This window comes from Prinia subflava, chromosome 5, assembly GCF_021018805.1.
Source record: "Prinia subflava isolate CZ2003 ecotype Zambia chromosome 5, Cam_Psub_1.2, whole genome shotgun sequence".
Lineage (NCBI taxonomy): Eukaryota > Metazoa > Chordata > Aves > Passeriformes > Cisticolidae > Prinia > Prinia subflava.
In genome coordinates this window covers 4,546,524-4,563,468 of record NC_086251.1, presented here as the reverse complement: position 1 = coordinate 4,563,468, position 16,945 = coordinate 4,546,524, and the positions used below count along the sequence as shown (strand labels likewise).

The 16,945-nt window shown below is 53.2% G+C and overlaps 4 protein-coding genes across 4 annotated transcripts; 3 read left to right on the top strand and 1 right to left on the bottom strand.

Annotated features, from left to right (window-relative positions):
• Nucleotides 1-36: 36 nt before the first annotated feature.
• On the bottom strand, nt 37-1,474 carry LOC134550554 (mas-related G-protein coupled receptor member H-like). The gene has a single exon (XM_063397292.1). The coding sequence runs from the start codon at nt 1,443-1,445 to the stop codon at nt 459-461; it is 987 nt and encodes a 328-aa protein (XP_063253362.1). The 5' UTR covers nt 1,446-1,474; the 3' UTR covers nt 37-458.
• Nucleotides 1,475-3,495: 2,021 nt separating this feature from the next.
• Nucleotides 3,496-4,508, top strand: LOC134550644 (mas-related G-protein coupled receptor member H-like). Its single transcript, XM_063397372.1, has one exon. The coding sequence runs from the start codon at nt 3,496-3,498 to the stop codon at nt 4,477-4,479; it is 984 nt and encodes a 327-aa protein (XP_063253442.1). The 3' UTR covers nt 4,480-4,508.
• A 1,872-nt stretch (nt 4,509-6,380) lies between these two features.
• LOC134550550 (mas-related G-protein coupled receptor member H-like) lies at nt 6,381-8,259 on the top strand. Its single transcript, XM_063397290.1, has one exon. The coding sequence runs from the start codon at nt 6,396-6,398 to the stop codon at nt 7,323-7,325; it is 930 nt and encodes a 309-aa protein (XP_063253360.1). The 5' UTR covers nt 6,381-6,395; the 3' UTR covers nt 7,326-8,259.
• A 6,028-nt stretch (nt 8,260-14,287) lies between these two features.
• LOC134550549 (mas-related G-protein coupled receptor member X1-like) lies at nt 14,288-15,732 on the top strand. Its single transcript, XM_063397289.1, has one exon. The coding sequence runs from the start codon at nt 14,354-14,356 to the stop codon at nt 15,272-15,274; it is 921 nt and encodes a 306-aa protein (XP_063253359.1). The 5' UTR covers nt 14,288-14,353; the 3' UTR covers nt 15,275-15,732.
• Nucleotides 15,733-16,945: the final 1,213 nt, after the last annotated feature.

Here is a 16,945-nt window from a genome sequence, read left to right as displayed (position 1 = left end):
CTTTACCAATAGAAATGAATCAAAGGATAGTGGGGAAAAATACAGGAAACAGAACAAGGTGAATAAATATTGTATTTGTCTTTATTTTTTTTCTTCATTCTTTCTTTTAATTTTCTCTCTCTCTCCCCCCGTTTCTCCATTTTTCCCTTTCTTTCTCTTTCTCTCTTTTTTTTTTCTCTCTCTTTTCCCCAGATTGTAATTTTCACCCATCTCTTACCCCCTACACCCCAAATCCCACCATCACCAACCCAGCACCCCTTGCTCTGCCCATTTTTGCAATCTTTGCCTCATCAGCAGAGTTTATTCCCTGTAGATGGGGCAATGAGGGTTATTCCATGGGGAATAGAGCCGGGGAACCAGAGTGAGCCTGGGTACACTGCTTGGAGTACCCTTGTCTTCCATACTCCTGTCTGTCTCTGAGGTGCCACATCTCCGGGTGCCACGTGTCCACAAGTGCCTCACAGAGCTGTCACCTCCACCACAGTGTCCCCAGGGCCGTGGCTCCCCTCCTCACTGCCAGCTTTCTCCTCAAACACCCTCCGCAGAGCCACTCTGACGGAGCGCTGCAAGTGCCGCCGCCGGCAGCTCCCCACCAGCACGTAAACCACCGGGTTCAGGGTGCAGTTCAGCAGTGCCAGCAGCAGAGAGGCGTCTTCTGGGAATAAATCACCGGAATAAGGGAGATTGAGGAAAACCTCCACGCAGAAAGGGATGCTGAAGGCAAAGAACAGCAGCACGTTGAGCAGGATGGCCACAAAGAGCTTCCCCGGCTGCCGCCTCCGGGAGCCACAGCGCAGCTTGAGGAACTGGAACAGGCTGGAAACCACCATCACGAAGGACAAAATCAGGGAAATCACAGGAAGGACTACACTCTCAAGGATGGTCTCAGAGTCCTCAGTAAAAGTGAGGTAGAGGGAGGACACCAAAAGCCCTGCGAGGGCCCAGAGGGCCGCGCTGACAATGCCCGAGAGTTGCCGGGGGCGGCGGCAGCGGTACCAGATGGGGCAGAGGACGGAGACGCAGCGCTCCACGCTGAGGGCTGCCAGCAGCCCCAGGCCGCTCAGGTCAAACAGGTGGCACAGGAACCCAGTGAAAAACACCAAATGCTGATAGTGATGAATAAAAGGCAACAAAGATGTGCAAAATGCTACCAAGGTCAGAAAAGCCAGCATAAGCAGGAGAAACAGGAGGAGCAGGGAGAAGTCAGCAACAGCCAGGTTTAGGATGTAGACAGTGAAGGGGCTCTGCTTTGTGTGGAAGCACAGAAACCACATGACCACCCCATTCCCCGCCAGCCCACAGAGTGAAATCCCCAGGCACACTCCTGCAAAGGCAATCAGGCTGTAGGGAATGCTGGAGCATTGTTCCTTGATTAATTCCTCCCAATCCAGAGATCCATAGAGTGTATCATTCGTGGTGAAGTTTGTTGTGCTGTTCTCCTCCATGGTGAAAGATCCTGCTCCCAGCAGCAGCCTTCTCCCTTTCCCACCACCTCCTAGGGAGACATGGGGAACCAGAGGGAAATAAGGGACATCAGCATTCCCAGCAATTCCCATCTGACCACACAGCCCCATGCCAGCCCCAGGAAGAACCCACACCCCTGCAGTGCCCAGGACAGGCTCCCACCCCTGCAGCCCTAACCCTGGACAGGAGGCATCTCCCACCAGTCCATCCCTGGACTCCTACCTCCAGCAGGAACAACGCTGTCACAGCAGCACCAAGAGAAAGGATTTGGGACGGATGCTGGAACCACCAAGAGAAAGGATTTGGGATGGCTGCTGGAACCACTGGCTGAGCTTCAGCCTCATCCCTCGTGCCTGAGTGCAGCCCTTGGCCCAGAGACCACATCCCATGGTCACAGCCTCCTCTAACAATCTCCCCACATCAGTGGCAGCTTCCCCTCACATGTCCCTGGGACAGAGATCTTGTCAGCAGGAGGTGGTCATGTCCCTTGCTTCCTCTCCTCCCCCCAGTTCTTCATGAGGAGCTGCTGATCAGTTATGATCTCATTTATTCAGGCATTCAGACATTAGAATTTTAAACATCATTAACTGGATCTAAAACAATGAAAATGAGAGGACAGCACAGGTAATATTACATCCCTTTAGATGCTGGGAATCCTGGGTGAAAATCCTTCTCTGGTGAGGGCAGATCCTGTCCATGGAAGAGGTACTCCACTATGATCTGTTTGGCTATTACAGGGTTTTCTGAACCCCTCAGAAATTCCAGACCGCATTAGATGACAACAGAGCCCCTGAGCAGCAGCCATGGGGATGAGCATTGTCCTTGTGTCCACTTGCTGTGGGAAATCACCAGTGCCCAGACACGAGACTGCACGAGGGCTTTGCCCACAGCCTCTAATCCCAGCCTGTCTAATCTCAGTCCTCAGCCTAATCACCCCTGCTGGGCATGTGTCTCCTCAGAGATTAGGTTTGTGGGGTACGTGGTGCTGCCCAAGCGCTCTTATCTCTAAGTGGTTCCTGCCACACAACCTCAGCCTTGCACAGCACGGGAACTGGCCTTTCACTGCTTATTTTCTGCTCCTCTTTCATGTGTTTTACACCTCCTTTGGGGTTGTATCCTGTGCTTGTCGTCCCCAGGACTGATGGGTATGTTATTGCACAAGGTCCATGAGCTCTCCAGGGTGTCCAGCCAGGAGCTTCAGGATTTGGAGCTAGAGGAGGACTTGAAACAAGGAGAGAATTTAGGCTCAGCATCCATCCATGAGAGGGAGATGGAGAAAGGTGCAGCTCCTGGAAGTTTCTCCCAGAGGGAAGTTGGAAGAAGACTTTGAACATGAGTTACATGTCACTAGAGGCACTGAGCATCTTTCATGTCTGCCCATCAGTGATTTCTGACTCCTGAAGGTCTCTGGCTCATCTCTCTCACCCCTATGCCACCCTCCATCCCTGGGAATGATTTATATCCCCTTCTGCATTGATGGATGGACCACCTGGCACAGGCAGTGAAAGCCACAAGCCCCTTGCTTGGTGGGATGGCACTGGAGAGTGGCAGAGGAACGGGGTGATGTGGCCACCTCCTCCTGACAAGATCTCTGTCCCAGGGACATGTGAGGGGAAGCTGCCACTGATGTGGGGAGATTGTGAGAGGAGGCTGTGACCATGGGATGTGGTCTCTGGGCCAAGGGCTGCACTCAGGCACGAGGGATGAGGCTGAAGCTCGGCCAGTGGTTCCAGCAGCCATCCCCAATCCTTTCTCTTGGTGCTGCTGTGACAGCGTTGTTCCTGCTGAAGGTAGGAGTCCAGGGATGGACTGGTGGGAGATGCCTCCTGTCCAGGGTTAGGGCTGGAGGGGTGGGAGCCTGTCCTGGGCACTGCAGGGGTGTGGGTTCTTCCTGGGACTGGCATGGGGCTGTGTGGGCAGATGGGAAGTGCTGGGAATGCTGATGTCCCTTATTTCCCTCTGGTTCCCCATGTCTCCCTAGGAGGTGGTGGGAAAGGGAGAAGGCTGCTGCTGGGAGTAGGATCTTTCACCATGGAGGAGAACACCACAACAAACTTCACCACAAATGATACACTCTATGGATCTCTGGATTGGGAGGAATTAATCAAGGAACAATGCTCCAGCATTCCCTACAGCCTGATTGCCTTTGCAGGAGTGTGCCTGGGGATTTCACTCTGTGGGCTGGTGGGGAATGGGGTGGTCATGTGGTTTCTGTGCTTCCACACAAAGCAGAGCCCCTTCACTGTCTACATCCTAAACCTGGCTGTTGCTGACTTCTCCCTGCTCCTCCTGTTTCTCCTGCTTATGCTGGCTTTTCTGACCTTGGTAGCATTTTGCACATCTTTGTTGCCTTTTATTCATCACTATCAGCATTTGGTGTTTTTCACTGGGTTCCTGTGCCACCTGTTTGACCTGAGCGGCCTGGGGCTGCTGGCAGCCCTCAGCGTGGAGCGCTGCGTCTCCGTCCTCTGCCCCATCTGGTACCGCTGCCGCCGCCCCCGGCACCTCTCGGGCATTGTCAGCGCGGCCCTCTGGGCCCTCGCAGGGCTTTTGGTGTCCTCCCTCTACCTCACTTTTACTGAGGACTCTGAGACCATCCTTGCAGGTGTAGTCCTCGCCATTTCTGTGGTTTTTTCCCTCATGATGTTGGTTTCCAACCTATTTCTATTCCTCAAGCTGCGCTGTGGCTCCCGGAGGCGGCAGCCGGGGAAGCTGTTTGTGGCCATCCTGCTCAATGTGCTGCTGTTCTTCGCCTTTGGCATCCCTTTCTGCGTGGAGGTTTTCCTCAATCTCCCTTATTCCGGTGATTTATTCCCAGGAGACCCCTCTCTGCTGCTGGCACTGCTGAACTGCACCCTGAACCCGGTGGTTTACGTGCTGGTGGGGAGCTGCCGGCGGCGGCGCTTGCAGCGCTCCGTCAGAGTGGCTCTGCGGAGGGTGTTTGAGGAGAAAGCTGGCAGTGAGGAGGGGAGCCACGGCCCTGGGGACACTGTGGTGGAGGTGACAGCTCTGTGAGGCACTTGTGGACACGTGGCACCCGGAGATGTGGCACCTCAGAGACAGACAGAAGCATGGGAGCACATGGGTGTGAGCTCAGTCCTCATCCTGTATTCTCTATGGAATGAGCTTCATTGCCTTGCCCCAGGGAATAAACTCTGATGTACTGATCTTTTTCATTTTGTTACTACCTCTAAATCACACGTGGATTGGGATTTATTCTTTCTGTTTCTTTTCAATAAGGTAATTCCGACCACAGTTTTTGCTGAAAAAAACAACATCTGGGGTTTGCTGCAGAGCTTGTCCCTGAAAAAGAGTGCCAAAGAATATCTCATTTCCTTAGTTTTTCCCATTCTAAAGCCTATGGGTTGTCTGTGAGGACAGCAGGTACCTGTCTCATACTGGAGCTCTTCCTAAGGCTGGTGCCTGCAGTGGCTGGAATGAGCCATCTGTTGATATTTCCAAGAGCTCCCCACTCCCTTTGGGAAAAGCAGTTTCTGGCAGGTTCCTCTTAGCAACCCCAATCCTGAAACCTTGTATTTGAACGGGCCCAAATTGCCCACTCTCATTCCACCAGTGGATTTAAAGGATCCTCCAGGCCAAAGCCTATGATTTCTAGTTCAAATCTAATTTTGCCACTTGCATACCACAGTTGCAGTGGTACTTCATTTTCACCACTGAGTTTCCAAGAGGATTCATGGAATAATAAATTCTGTGCAGGAGCTGGAGCACAGGCCCACAGCAGAGGGATGATTTAGGATTCCAGCAATGCCATTTCTTCTGTGAAGAGGTGAATCAGTGCTGCTGTCTTGGCTTTAAGCCTTAGAAAGTCAGAGGTTTCATCTGAGTCATCTTCTACACTGCCTTGGCAGTCCCACAGCAGCCTGCAGTGAATTCCAAGGAATTCCTAGACAGCTGAGGTGAGATGATTCCTACCCAGGCTGACATGGCTCAGGGATCTGGGAATCCCACTGAGAGAGGGTGGGTTCAGATGGGATGTTGGGAAGAAATCCTTCCCTGTGAGGGTGAGGAGGCCTGGCACAGGACCCCAGAGAAGCTGTGGCGGCCCCATCCCTGGAAGTGTCCAAGGCCAGGTTGGATGGGGTTTGGAACAACCTGGGATAGTGGAAGGTGGCAAAGGGACAGGATGGGTTCAAGCAAAAACAACCTGGTTCCTGGTTGTAGTTTAATAAACTTTTCAAAATTTTAAGAAGTGAGGTGTTGTTTCTCACAACAAAGAAAAAGACCACTTGATTTGTAGGGAAAAGTGAAAAAAAAAAAATCAAGCTCAAAACCCCCGAGGTTGTGGAACTCTGATGGAGCCAAAGTTGTAATACCACTTCCAATTGTGCAATGACTGCAGCGAGTCTTTGGAAACAACTCCAGGATGGGCCATGGGAGGAGCCAGTGGGACTGGAATGGGGAGCTCCTGGTGAACTCTGCACTTTCTCCTTCATGTGCCTGAGCTGGGAGGAGCCGGAGCCGCTTTAGGAGATTGATCCCAAAGGAGCACGGGGTACCAGGAAGCGCCGCTGATCTGCACAGACCCCTTTGCCTGCTGCTGCCCCACTGGGAACAGGTCAGTGCAAGGTTTGCCCTCCTCCCTACCCCACCTCCCTCTCCTCCAGCAGCTGCTCTGCTCCTGCCACCCTCTCTGGTGACCGCAGGGCCCTCCCCAGCTCCCCCCTCCTCTGCCCTGCCCTTCCCTTCCCCATCCCCTGCTGAACATCCCAACCCTGCCACCTCCCTCTCCCACCCCACCATTTCCACTGCCCTCCTCCCCTCACATCTCACTTCTCCCCTCTGAATCCTTCCCACTGCAGGGAGCTGCAGAGGAGCCGCATGCTCCATCCCGGCATTCTCCAAGCACTGACTCCCCATCCACTCTGACCACAGCCAGGGGCCACATCCCACTGCCTGCCCAGCGTCCATCCATGGAGGTGACCACCGTGTCCCCATCTCCCGCCTCAGCCACGGAAGGGGACGATCTCTGTGACATAGATGTCACCGACGTGGCCATACACAGTGTGACACTGCTCATCAGCCTCTGTGGGCTGGTTGGGAATGGGGCTGTGCTCTGCCTCCTCAGCCTGAAAGACCGTAACACTGGCATCTTTGACTTGACTTTTATTGACTTCCTCCTCCTGCTCTTCACAGTCCCCTCTGCCTTCCTCTTCCTAGTGGAGGACGTGTCCTGCTCTCTTATCGTGCCCCTGCTGTACCAGAGTTTCCTTTTCCAGCTCTCAGTAGTCTCCTACTACTGGGCGCTGATCCAGCTGATGTTCACCAGCAATATTGTGTATACAGACAAGTTCTGCAAGTTCTGCTGCCACTGCGAACTTCCCAAGCGCCTCTTGTGGTTGGTGTTCAGTGTCCAATACTGGGCCTTCTTTGCTCTCTTCACTTTCATTCTTGCAGTGACAAACCTGTGCCCATCACACCAGCAGGAGCACTGCAGGGCAGCTCTCATCTCCATGTACGTCATCATCCTGCTCGTCTTTGCTGCACCCATGGTACTTTCTAGCACAATTGACTTCATTGAGGCCAAGTGGGGCTCCAAGAAGCTGAAAACAGAGAGGCAAAACATCGTTGTCTTCCTCATAGTGGTCTTCATTCTCTTTCTTCTCTTTCTCAGCCTCTTTAATTTCCTGCAGCAGCTTGGCTACACCATTGTGTCTTCCCAGATTTTTTTCCTGCTCAACTGCATCCACAGCAGCATCAAACCCTTCATCTACTTCTTGGCAGGAGGTTTCCGGAGGCCCTGCACCCTGAAATCCCTCCGGCTCTCCCTCCAGAGGGTCTTTGATGAGCAGGAAGACAACACTTCCAGCTGCAATGACGTTCTCATGGACACAGGGGTCTGAGCCTGGTGATCCCTTCCCCTGCTCTGCTGAAGGACCCTGGCAGAGTGGCTCAGGCTTTCCTTGAGCCGCCTGATCAAGAAATACCCACAGGATGCCCCTCCCTGTGGTGCTGTATTCCTGCAGGAGAAGGCAGCAGGGGCAGTGCCTTGGGTGATTTCTGAGGGATGCTCTGCAGGGAGCTCATTGGAGCATGGCTTTCCTCCTCCCTGCTGGATGCACATGGCTCCAGGCAGAGCAGCTGGGCTCAGTTCTGTTCCCCAGCTCTATTCCCAAGGGAAAGATCCTCCTTGCCTCAGCCCCAGGGAATGAACTCCATCTCCTCTGCCTACACACAGCAGTTTCCTGGTGTTTTCAGGGATCTCTTGCCTGCAAAGAATGTGACACCTTAAGGCCTGGGGACACACCCAGCACGGGGTGCTGCTCATTTCCCAAATCCCTGCGGGGCTGGTGCCTCTGGATGGCAGGAGAGGGGCTGGGATCACAGGGAGCATCCTTCCCCTTCTGTCTGGCAGAGCTGGCCCTGCATTCCCAGCTGATGGGGAGAGACACCAGGAAGGGCTGCAGAGCTGGGCAGGCACAGCAACATTCCCTTCTTCTTTCAGGGGAATTTTTCACATTCTTGAATTCCAGAATTCAGTCGTTCTGAGTAAAGGGCAGGGTCGATGGTGAACTCCACTGAACCCTTGTGCCTGAGACCAAAAGGAACATGGAACATGGAAATTCCCATCCCCAGATGCTTGGACCACTGAATTTCACAGGAATGAGGGGGTTCTGCTGCTGTTCTGCAGAATGGGGCCATGCTGTGGTTCCCAGCATCCAAGTCCAAGGAAGCCCTGGAGCACCTCCATCCTCAACCTGGCCACCCTCGGGAGGAGCTGCACAGCGACTCTGCACAGCAGCTTCAGCCAAAATCAATCTTGTTCTGGTCTCTGTTATTTTGTAATGACTCCTAAATTGAGTTTGTTTTTATATCTGTTGTTTTTTTTCCAATATGATAACTCCAAACCCAACATTTCTTGAATAAACAACATCCAGGCTTTGCTACAGGGCCTTCTCCTGGTGAACAATGTAAAAAAATGGCTCATTTCTCACTTCTCACAATATTTATAGGTTTAATACCATGTGCATATCTCTAGCCTAAAAAACGTCATGACCAGGTTCTTCCACAACGAGGAGGCTCTGATGATGTTGACGGAGAGTCTGACCTTGTTTCCTCTCACAGCCTGGAGAACTTCCCCACACTGCACTCCCATCACCCCACACACCCCAGCTGCTGTCCCTGGGTCAGGATCTTCAGGAGTTCCCTGCAGTGGTCACTTGGGAAAGGGCAGCAAAGCCCCTGGGCTGAGCCCCAGCAGCGTCCGCAGCGGCTCTGTCCCAGCTCCTGCCACAGCCCCTGTTCTCCTGCTGGCTCCTCTTCTGCAGGGCTCTCACCAACAGGGAACCATTGCACAGCCTCTGCTGGGATCAGGGCTCTGCTGCTGATCTGCTCTTGGCTTTCCCCAGGAAAGGAGCAACAGGAGAGAGCCTCAGCAAGGAGACCGATGGGAAAGGGAGTTTGTCTCCATGTCAGCTTCCTCTTCCATTTTTAAAACAACCCCAATCCCAAAATCTTCTCATTTGAACTGCCTGAACTTGCTCCCTCTCTTTCCTGGGGTGGATCCTTAGGACCCTGCACTACAAATGTGCTGCTAAACTTTGATTTCTGGCTCAAATCTAATTTTGCCACTTGCATACCACAATGGCAGTGGTACTTCACCTTCACCACCCAGTTCCTAAGAGGATCCAAGGAATCATAAATCCTGTGCAGGAGCTGGAGCGCAGGCACACAGCAGAGGGATGATTTAGGATTCCAGCAATGCCATTTCTTCTGTGAAGAGGTGAATCAATGCTGCTCTCTTGGCTTTAAGCCTTAGAAAGTCAGAGGTTTCATCTGACTGATCTTCTGCACTCCCTTGGAGTCCCACAGCAGCCTGCAGGGAATTCCAAGCAATTCCTAGACAGATGAGGTGAGATGATTCCTACCCAGGCTGACATGCCTCAGGGATCTGGGATGCTCCTGCTGGAAAGTGGCACGTGTGGTGGCCCTGGGAGCAGAACTGTCACCTCTCTGCCCTGCTGACACCACGTGTGTGTCCCCAGTTATGGAATCTGACATCCCCTCCCCAGGGCAATCCTTTCAAGGGCAAACACTTCATGATCCATGCGCTGACGGGGCTCCAGGAGAGGGGGAGAGGGACCATGGACAAGGGGAATGGCTTCCCACTGAGAGAGGGTGGGTTCAGATGGGATGTTGGGAAGAAATCCTTCCTGTGAGGGTGGGGAGGACCTGGAACAGGCTCCCAGAGAGGCTCTGGCCACCCCATCCCTGGAAATGTTCCAGGCCAGGTTGGATGGGGTTTGAAGGAACCTGGTCTAGTGGACAGGTTGGTAAACTGCCCCTGCTTGCAAAGGGGTGAGATCAGGCAGAAACAACCACAAGTATTCCCAAGACTGAGGAGGATGAGCTGTGGTGAATGGCTGGAATGGGGACCACAGAACCCCAAAATCTGGTCTCCAATTGCTTTCATTGCACCATCAGGGGTATTGGCAGGAAGGAATGTGGGCTCTAATGCTGATTATGCAAGCATGCCCTGGTTGGACACTGACCAAACACCAGGGACCCAAAAAAGATCTGTGCTCACCTTCTCTTGCTCTCAGCTGAGCAAAGGAGAGGGAAACAAGAAATAACAAAGGGCTCATGAGTAGACATGAGGACTGGGAGAGAAAACACCTTAAGTGTAAACCTTGGTTAAAATTTAACGCTAATAAGTAGATTTATTATTAACAGAGTCAGAGGATGATAATGAGAAGTAAAATGAAACTTTAAAACAACTTTTCTCTCTCTCCCTCCTTCCCACCGACAGTGCAGGGAGACAGGGCATGGGGGTTTTGGTCACTTTTTCACTCCAGATCTTCTTCCGTTTGCTCAGGAAGAGGAGTTTTTTCCTGCTCTGTCATGGGGTCTCTCCCACGGGATTCAGTTCTCCATGAGCTTCTCCAGTGGGGCTCTAAGCTCAGGAGCAGCAATCCTGCCAGAACTGCTGCAACCTGAGTCCCTCCCCAGGGCAAACCTTCTTCTCAAAGCTGTCACAGCGTGGGTCACTCTTCCACGGGGTGCAGTCCTCCAAGGACAGGCTGCTCTCGTTTGGAAGCAGGGCTCTCTTTCTCTCTCCACGAGCAGGAGCCCTCTCTCTGCACTCAGGTCTCCCACTGGATCACAGCTTTCTCTGGCAGGCTCCCACTCCAGCTTGAGCACTTCTCCCACAGGCTGCGACTGGATTTGTGCATCCCCTCTGCACTTCATGGACTGCTGCAGGACAGTTTGTTTCACCACAGTCCTCACTGCAGCCTGCAGAGGAATCCCAGCTGTGACGTTTGGAGCACTTCTACCCCCTTGTTTCCACTGACCTTGGTGCCACCATGTTGTGTCCCCTCACACGTCCTCACCCTCCCTCTCTTCTCTGACTCCAGGAAAAACTGCTGCCCATGGGTGCCACTGCCAACAAATTGTCCCAGCTCAAAGATTCTTCCAGAATTCCGCAGTGCCCAGGGGTTGATCTCGCAGGGGTTCCAGGCTGGGAAATCGCTCGCCGTGTTTTCCCCACCGGCCAGACGACCCCGTGGTGGCAGTGCAGGCTGCTTTGATTTTCTGCTTAAATGTGTCCTCACCGAGGCGTTACCAGCCTCTCCAGTGGTGCCAGCAGCGTGTCCATCTTCAGAGCCAGCACAGATTGGCTCTGGCAGACGTGGTGGAAGCTTCCAGCAGCTTCTCACAGAAGCCACTTCCTGTGGCCCTGCACCGCTACCAAAACCAGGCTGTGCCAAATCAGCACAGAGCACCTGATTGCTGTCCTTCCCTTGGGCTGGGGGAGCCTGCATCAGAATGAAAAAATGGGAATTGTTGCCTCAGTTGGGTTTCCTTGGGCCCAGGGCAGGTTTTGGTAGGGATCCCAGAGCTCTTCCCAGAAAGGGAGGTGTTTGTGACAAGCACCAAGAGGCTTCAGCAGCACTGCCAGAATTCCAGTGCCACCAGCAGCAACAGCAGCCCTCTGCTGCTCGAGGGACCATGACCCCTCATGAAACCAAAATGAGAAATGGCAGAAAGAAGTGTTTCTAACCAGCAGGAAAAGAAGACCCATTCTCTTCAAGTGTAGTTTTGATAAGACCCACTTCCTTTGTAGTAAAAAAACAACCAAACACAAAAACACTCACAAAACCAATGGAAGTCAGAAAGGAATGGGGATCTTCTGGTGATCTGAGCACTTTCTCCTTCTTCTGCCTGACCTGGGAGGAGCTGCTGTAGGAGATTGATCCCAAAGGAGCACGGGGTACCAGGAAGCGCCGCTGATCTGCACAGACCCCTTTGCCTGCTGCTGCCCCACTGGGAACAGGTCAGTGCAAGGTTTGCCCTCCTCCCTACCCCACCTCCCTCTCCTCCAGCAGCTGCTCTGCTCCTGCCACCCTCTCTGGTGACCGCAGGGCCCTCCCCAGCTCCCCCCTCCTCTGCCCTGTCCATTCGGTCTCTATCTTGACATGGAAATCGGCCAAAATAAACTTTCTATCACATTGGGAAACACTGGAAGCAGCAATTCTTTACCTGCACAGGGCACACTGAAGGATCTCTCCTAGATCTGTGTGTGCTGAGACTTTCCAACAGAGGATTTATCCATTATAACCACACATAATCATTCATATGTGTTTCTTATCTAATACACAACCATCCCTTTCCTGGAGCTCTTTTCCATGTGTCCTGCTCCTGCTGGAAGCCCTCTTCTGATCCTGGAAGGGTCTCTGGGGGTCACATTCCCTGAGTGCTGCAATATCAAAGGTGACCTTGCCTTGAACTTTTCCTTTGGCCATGCCCTGTTGCTCCTTGTTGCACAACTTGCCCCAAACCACTGCAGCTCTCCTTATTTGTTTCTCCACTGGCTCCAGCCACGTTTATCATCCTGTGTGCTCCAGAGGGGCCCATTGGAGCTGGGCTTCCCTCCTGGGTCCTGGAACACTCTGGGCAGGAGGAGCAGAGACACTGCCCGGGTCCCATGTGGAGTGGGGCTGTCAGGGGAGAAAAAGCAGCCCTGGGTGGGTTCTGGGGTGTCAGAGCAGTCTGGAAGGTTCAGGAGAGGGTCCGAGGGGGTTGCAGTGGGTCTGGATGCCAGGAAACGCCGAGGACAGCAGAGCCTGACAGGGCACACTCAGAGTGGGGAAGCGGCTGCTGTGTGGGAAACATGTGGGATGGGATAGGATGGGGTGGGAATGGAGAGTGGGGTGGGAATGGAGGGCAGAGATGGGACAGGACAGGACAGGACAGGGCAGGACAAGGCAGGACAGCGCAGGGAGCACCTCAGCTGTGCTTCCCTAGGCCCAGGGCATCTTTTGGCAATGATCCCAGAGCCCTGCCCGGAACGGGAGTTAGTCCTGAGAAGCACCCGCCTGCTTTATCACCACTGCCGGCACTGCCGGTGCCACCAGCGCCACCAGCAGCCCTCTGCTGCTGGAGGGACCATGATCTCTGAGGGGAGAGAAAGGAGGAATGGTAGAAACCTGTCAGGAGAGGGAAGGAAGTTGGAGAATAGGACATTCTGCAGGGAAGGCATGTTTCTAATCAGGAGGAAATGAGCAGCCATTTGCAAAATATTTCATTTGGAACTTTTGACAAAAGTCACTTTCTCTGTAGAAAAAAAAAACCCTGAAGACAAATAACTCTGAGAAAGTGAAATTCTGATGTAGCCAAAGATGCAATTTCCAACTCCCCTGTGACTGCACCGAGCCTTGGGATGCAGCACCAGGACAGGGCACAGAGAGGGGAGCCAGTGGGACAGGAGCGGGGAGCTCCTGGGGATCTGGTGTCTTGGTTTGGGAAGACAGGGAAAAACTGACAGAACTGAGTTTCCCTTGGAATGGAGGGAAACTCCAAACTTTCCTTCCAAATTATTACAATTTTGCAATGAAGAGCTTTCAGGCAAGAAACGTGGGAATAGGAATAACAGTTGTTTACTAGGACTATTGAAAAAACCCCACAAATGCAGTAGTACAAAAAACAAACAAGCAAAGAAACAAAAGTCTTAGAAAACCCTGACAGTCAGAGATACAACTTGACACCTTGCTGCAAGGGTGTTGGAAGTCCAAATAAATCTTCCCAGAGTTACAGATGTTGTTCTGTGGAGATGATCTTGTAGAAAACAAAAAGGGGTCCAGTGCTGGCGAGATGGGTTCAGTCTGTTTCCAAGGATTCAGTGGAAAACCGGCTGCAGTAGTGTTTGGGACTGCTGGTTTTACTCTAGTGGGAAGGCTTTGGCTCCTCCCACTGAGTGGAGCGTCTCACAATGGGATGAAATAATGTCAGTCATGTGAGAGGCCTTGAAAGGCCCTTACACAGGTGATGTCCCTCGGAGGAGCATGGGTGCAGGAGGAGAGGAGAACAATATCTCCCAACAGGTTTCAACAGATAAAAATAGAATACATATTTTTGGTTACATTTTCCAACCCAAGACATCTGGGAACTTTCTCCTTCATGTGCCTGACCTGGGAGGAGCCGCTTTGGAGATTGATCCCAAAGGAGCACGGGGTACCAGGAAGCGCCGCTGATCTGCACAGACCCCTTGGCCTGCTGCTGCCCCACTGGGAACAGGTCAGTGCAAGGTTTGCCCTCCTCCCTACCCCACCTCCCTCTCCTCCAGCAGCTGCTCTGCTCCTGCCACCCTCTCTGGTGACTGCAGGGCCCTCCCCAGCTCCCCCCTCCTCTGCCCTGCCCTTCCCTTCCGCATCCCCTGCTGAACATCCCAACCCTGCCACCTCCCTCTCCCACCCCACCATTTCCACTGCCCTCCTCCCCTCACATCTCACTTCTCCCCTCTGAATCCTTCCCACTGCAGGGAGCTGCAGAGGAGCCGCATGCTCCATCCCGGCATTCTCCAAGCACTGACTGCCCATCCACTCTGACCACAGCCAGGGGCCACATCCCACTGCCTGCCCAGCGTCCATCCATGGAGGTGACCACCGTGTCCCCATCTCCCGCCTCAGCCACTGAAGGGGACGATCTCTGTGACATAGATGTCACCAACGTGGCCATACACAGTGTGACACTGCTCATCAGCCTCTGTGGGCTGGCTGGCAATGGGGCTGTGCTCTCCCTCCTCAGCCTGAAAGACCGTAACACTGGCATCTTTGACTTGACTTTTATTGACTTCCTCTTCCTGCTCTTCACATTCCCCTCAGCCCTCCTTTTCCTGGTGGAGGACCTGTCCTGCTCTCCTATCATGCCCCGGCTCTACTTGAATTTCCTTTTCCAGCTCTCAGTGGTCTCCTACTACTGGGCGCTGTACCGGCTGACAGACACCCGCATTGCTGATTTTGTGGAAAAGCTCTGCAAGCTCTGCTGCAGCTGCAACATTCCCAAGCGCCTGTGGTGTTTGGTGTACAGTGTCCAGTACTGTGCCTTCTTTGCTCTCTTCACTGTCATTCCTGCACTGACAAACCTGTGCCCATCACACCAGCAGGAGCACTGCAGGGCAGCAGTCAACTCTGTGTTCATCGTCATCCTGCTCCTCTTTGCTGCACCCACGGTCATTTCCAGCACAATCTACTTCATTAAGGCCAAGAGGGGCTACAAGAAGCAGCAAACCAGGAGGCGCGACATCATTATCTCTCTCATTGTTCTCTTCATTCTCCTTCTCAGCCTCTGCAATCTCCTGCAGCAGCTTGGTTACACCGTTGTGTCTTCCCAGGTTGTTTTCCTGCTGAACTGCATCCACAGCAGCATCAAACCCTTCTTCTACTTCTTGGCAGGGAGGTGCTGGAGGCCCTGCTCCATGAAATCCCTCCGGCTCTCCCTCCAGAGCGTCTTTGATGAACAGAAAGAAAAAGCAGCCTGCGAAAATGATGCCCAAAAGGACACAGGGGTCTGAGCCTGGTGATCCCTTCCCCTGCTCTGCTGAAGGACCCTGGCAGAGTGGCTCAGGCTTTCCTTGAGCCACCTGATCAAGAAATACCCACAGGATGCCCCTCCCTGTGGTGCTGTATTCCTGCAGGAGAAGGCAGCAGGGGCAGTGCCTTGGGTGATTTTGGAGGGATGCTCTGCAGGGAGCTCATTGGAGCATGGCTTTCCTCCTCCCTCCTGGATGCACATGGCTCCAGGCAGAGCAGCTGGGCTCAGTTCTGTTCCCCAGCTCTATTCCCCAGGGAAAGATCCTCCTTGCCTCAGCCCCAGGGAATGAACTCCATCTCCTCTGGCTACACACAGCAGTTTCCTGGTGTTTTCAGGGACCTCCTGCCTGCAAAGAATGTGACACCTTAAGGCCTGGGGACACACCCAGCACGGGGTGCTGCTCATTCCCCAAATCCCTGTGGGGCTGATGCCTCTGGATGGCAGGAGAGGGGCTGGGATCACAGGGAGCATCCTTCCCCTTCTGTCTGGCAGAGCTGGCCCTGCATTCCCAGCTGATGGGAAGAGACACCAGGAAGGGCTGCAGAGCTGGGCAGGGACAGCAACATTCCCTTCTTCTTTCAGGGGGGATATGTCACATTCTTGAATTCCAGAATTCAGTCGTTCTGAGTAAAGGGCAGGGTCGATGGTGAACTCCTCTGAACCCTTGTGCCTGTGACCAAAAGGAATATGGAATATGGAAATTCCCATCCCCAGATGCTTGGACCACTGAATTTCACAGGAATTAGGGGGTTCTGCTGCTGTTCTGCAGAATGGGGCCATGCTGTGGTTCCCAGCATCCAAGTCCAAGGAAGCCCTGGAGCACCTCCATCCTCAACCTGGCCACCCTCGGGAGGAGCTGCACAGCGACTCTGCACAGCAGCTTCAGCCAAAATCCATCTTGTTCTGATGTTTGTCAACTTGTAACTTCTACTAAATTGAGTTTGCATTTATATCTGTTGTTTGTTTCCAATGTGATAACTCCAAACCCAACATTTCTTGAATAAACAACATCCGGGATTTGCTACAGAGCCTGTCCCTGGTGAACAGTGTCAAAAAATTGCTCATTTCTCACTTCCCACAATGTTGTAAGCTTTTAATACCCTGTGGATGTCTCTTAACTGAAAAAAGGCATGACCAGGTTCTACCCAGTGAGGGGGCTCTGATGAAGTAGAAGGAGAAGAGTCTGACCTTGTTTCCTCTCACAGCCTGGAGAACTTCCCCACACTGCACTCCCATCACCCCACACACCCCAGCTGCTGTCCCTGGGTCAGGATCTTCAGGAGTTCCCTGCAGTGGTCACTTGGGAAAGGGCAGCAAAGCCCCTGGGCTGAGCCCCAGCAGCGTCCGCAGCAGCTCTGTCCCAGCTCCTGCCACAGCCCCTGTTCTCCTGCTGGCTCCTCTTCTGCAGGGCTCTCACCAACAGGGAACCATTGCACAGCCTCTGCTGGGATCAGGGCTCTGCTGCTGATCTGCTCTTGGCTTTCCCCAGGAAAGGAGCAACAGGAGAGAGCCTCAGCAAGGAGACCGATGGCAAAGGGAGTTTGTCCCCATGTCAGCTTCCTCTTCCATTTTTAAAGCAACCCCAATCCCAAAATCTTCTCATTTGAACTGCCTGAACTTGCTCCCTCTCTATCCTGGGGTGGATCCTTAG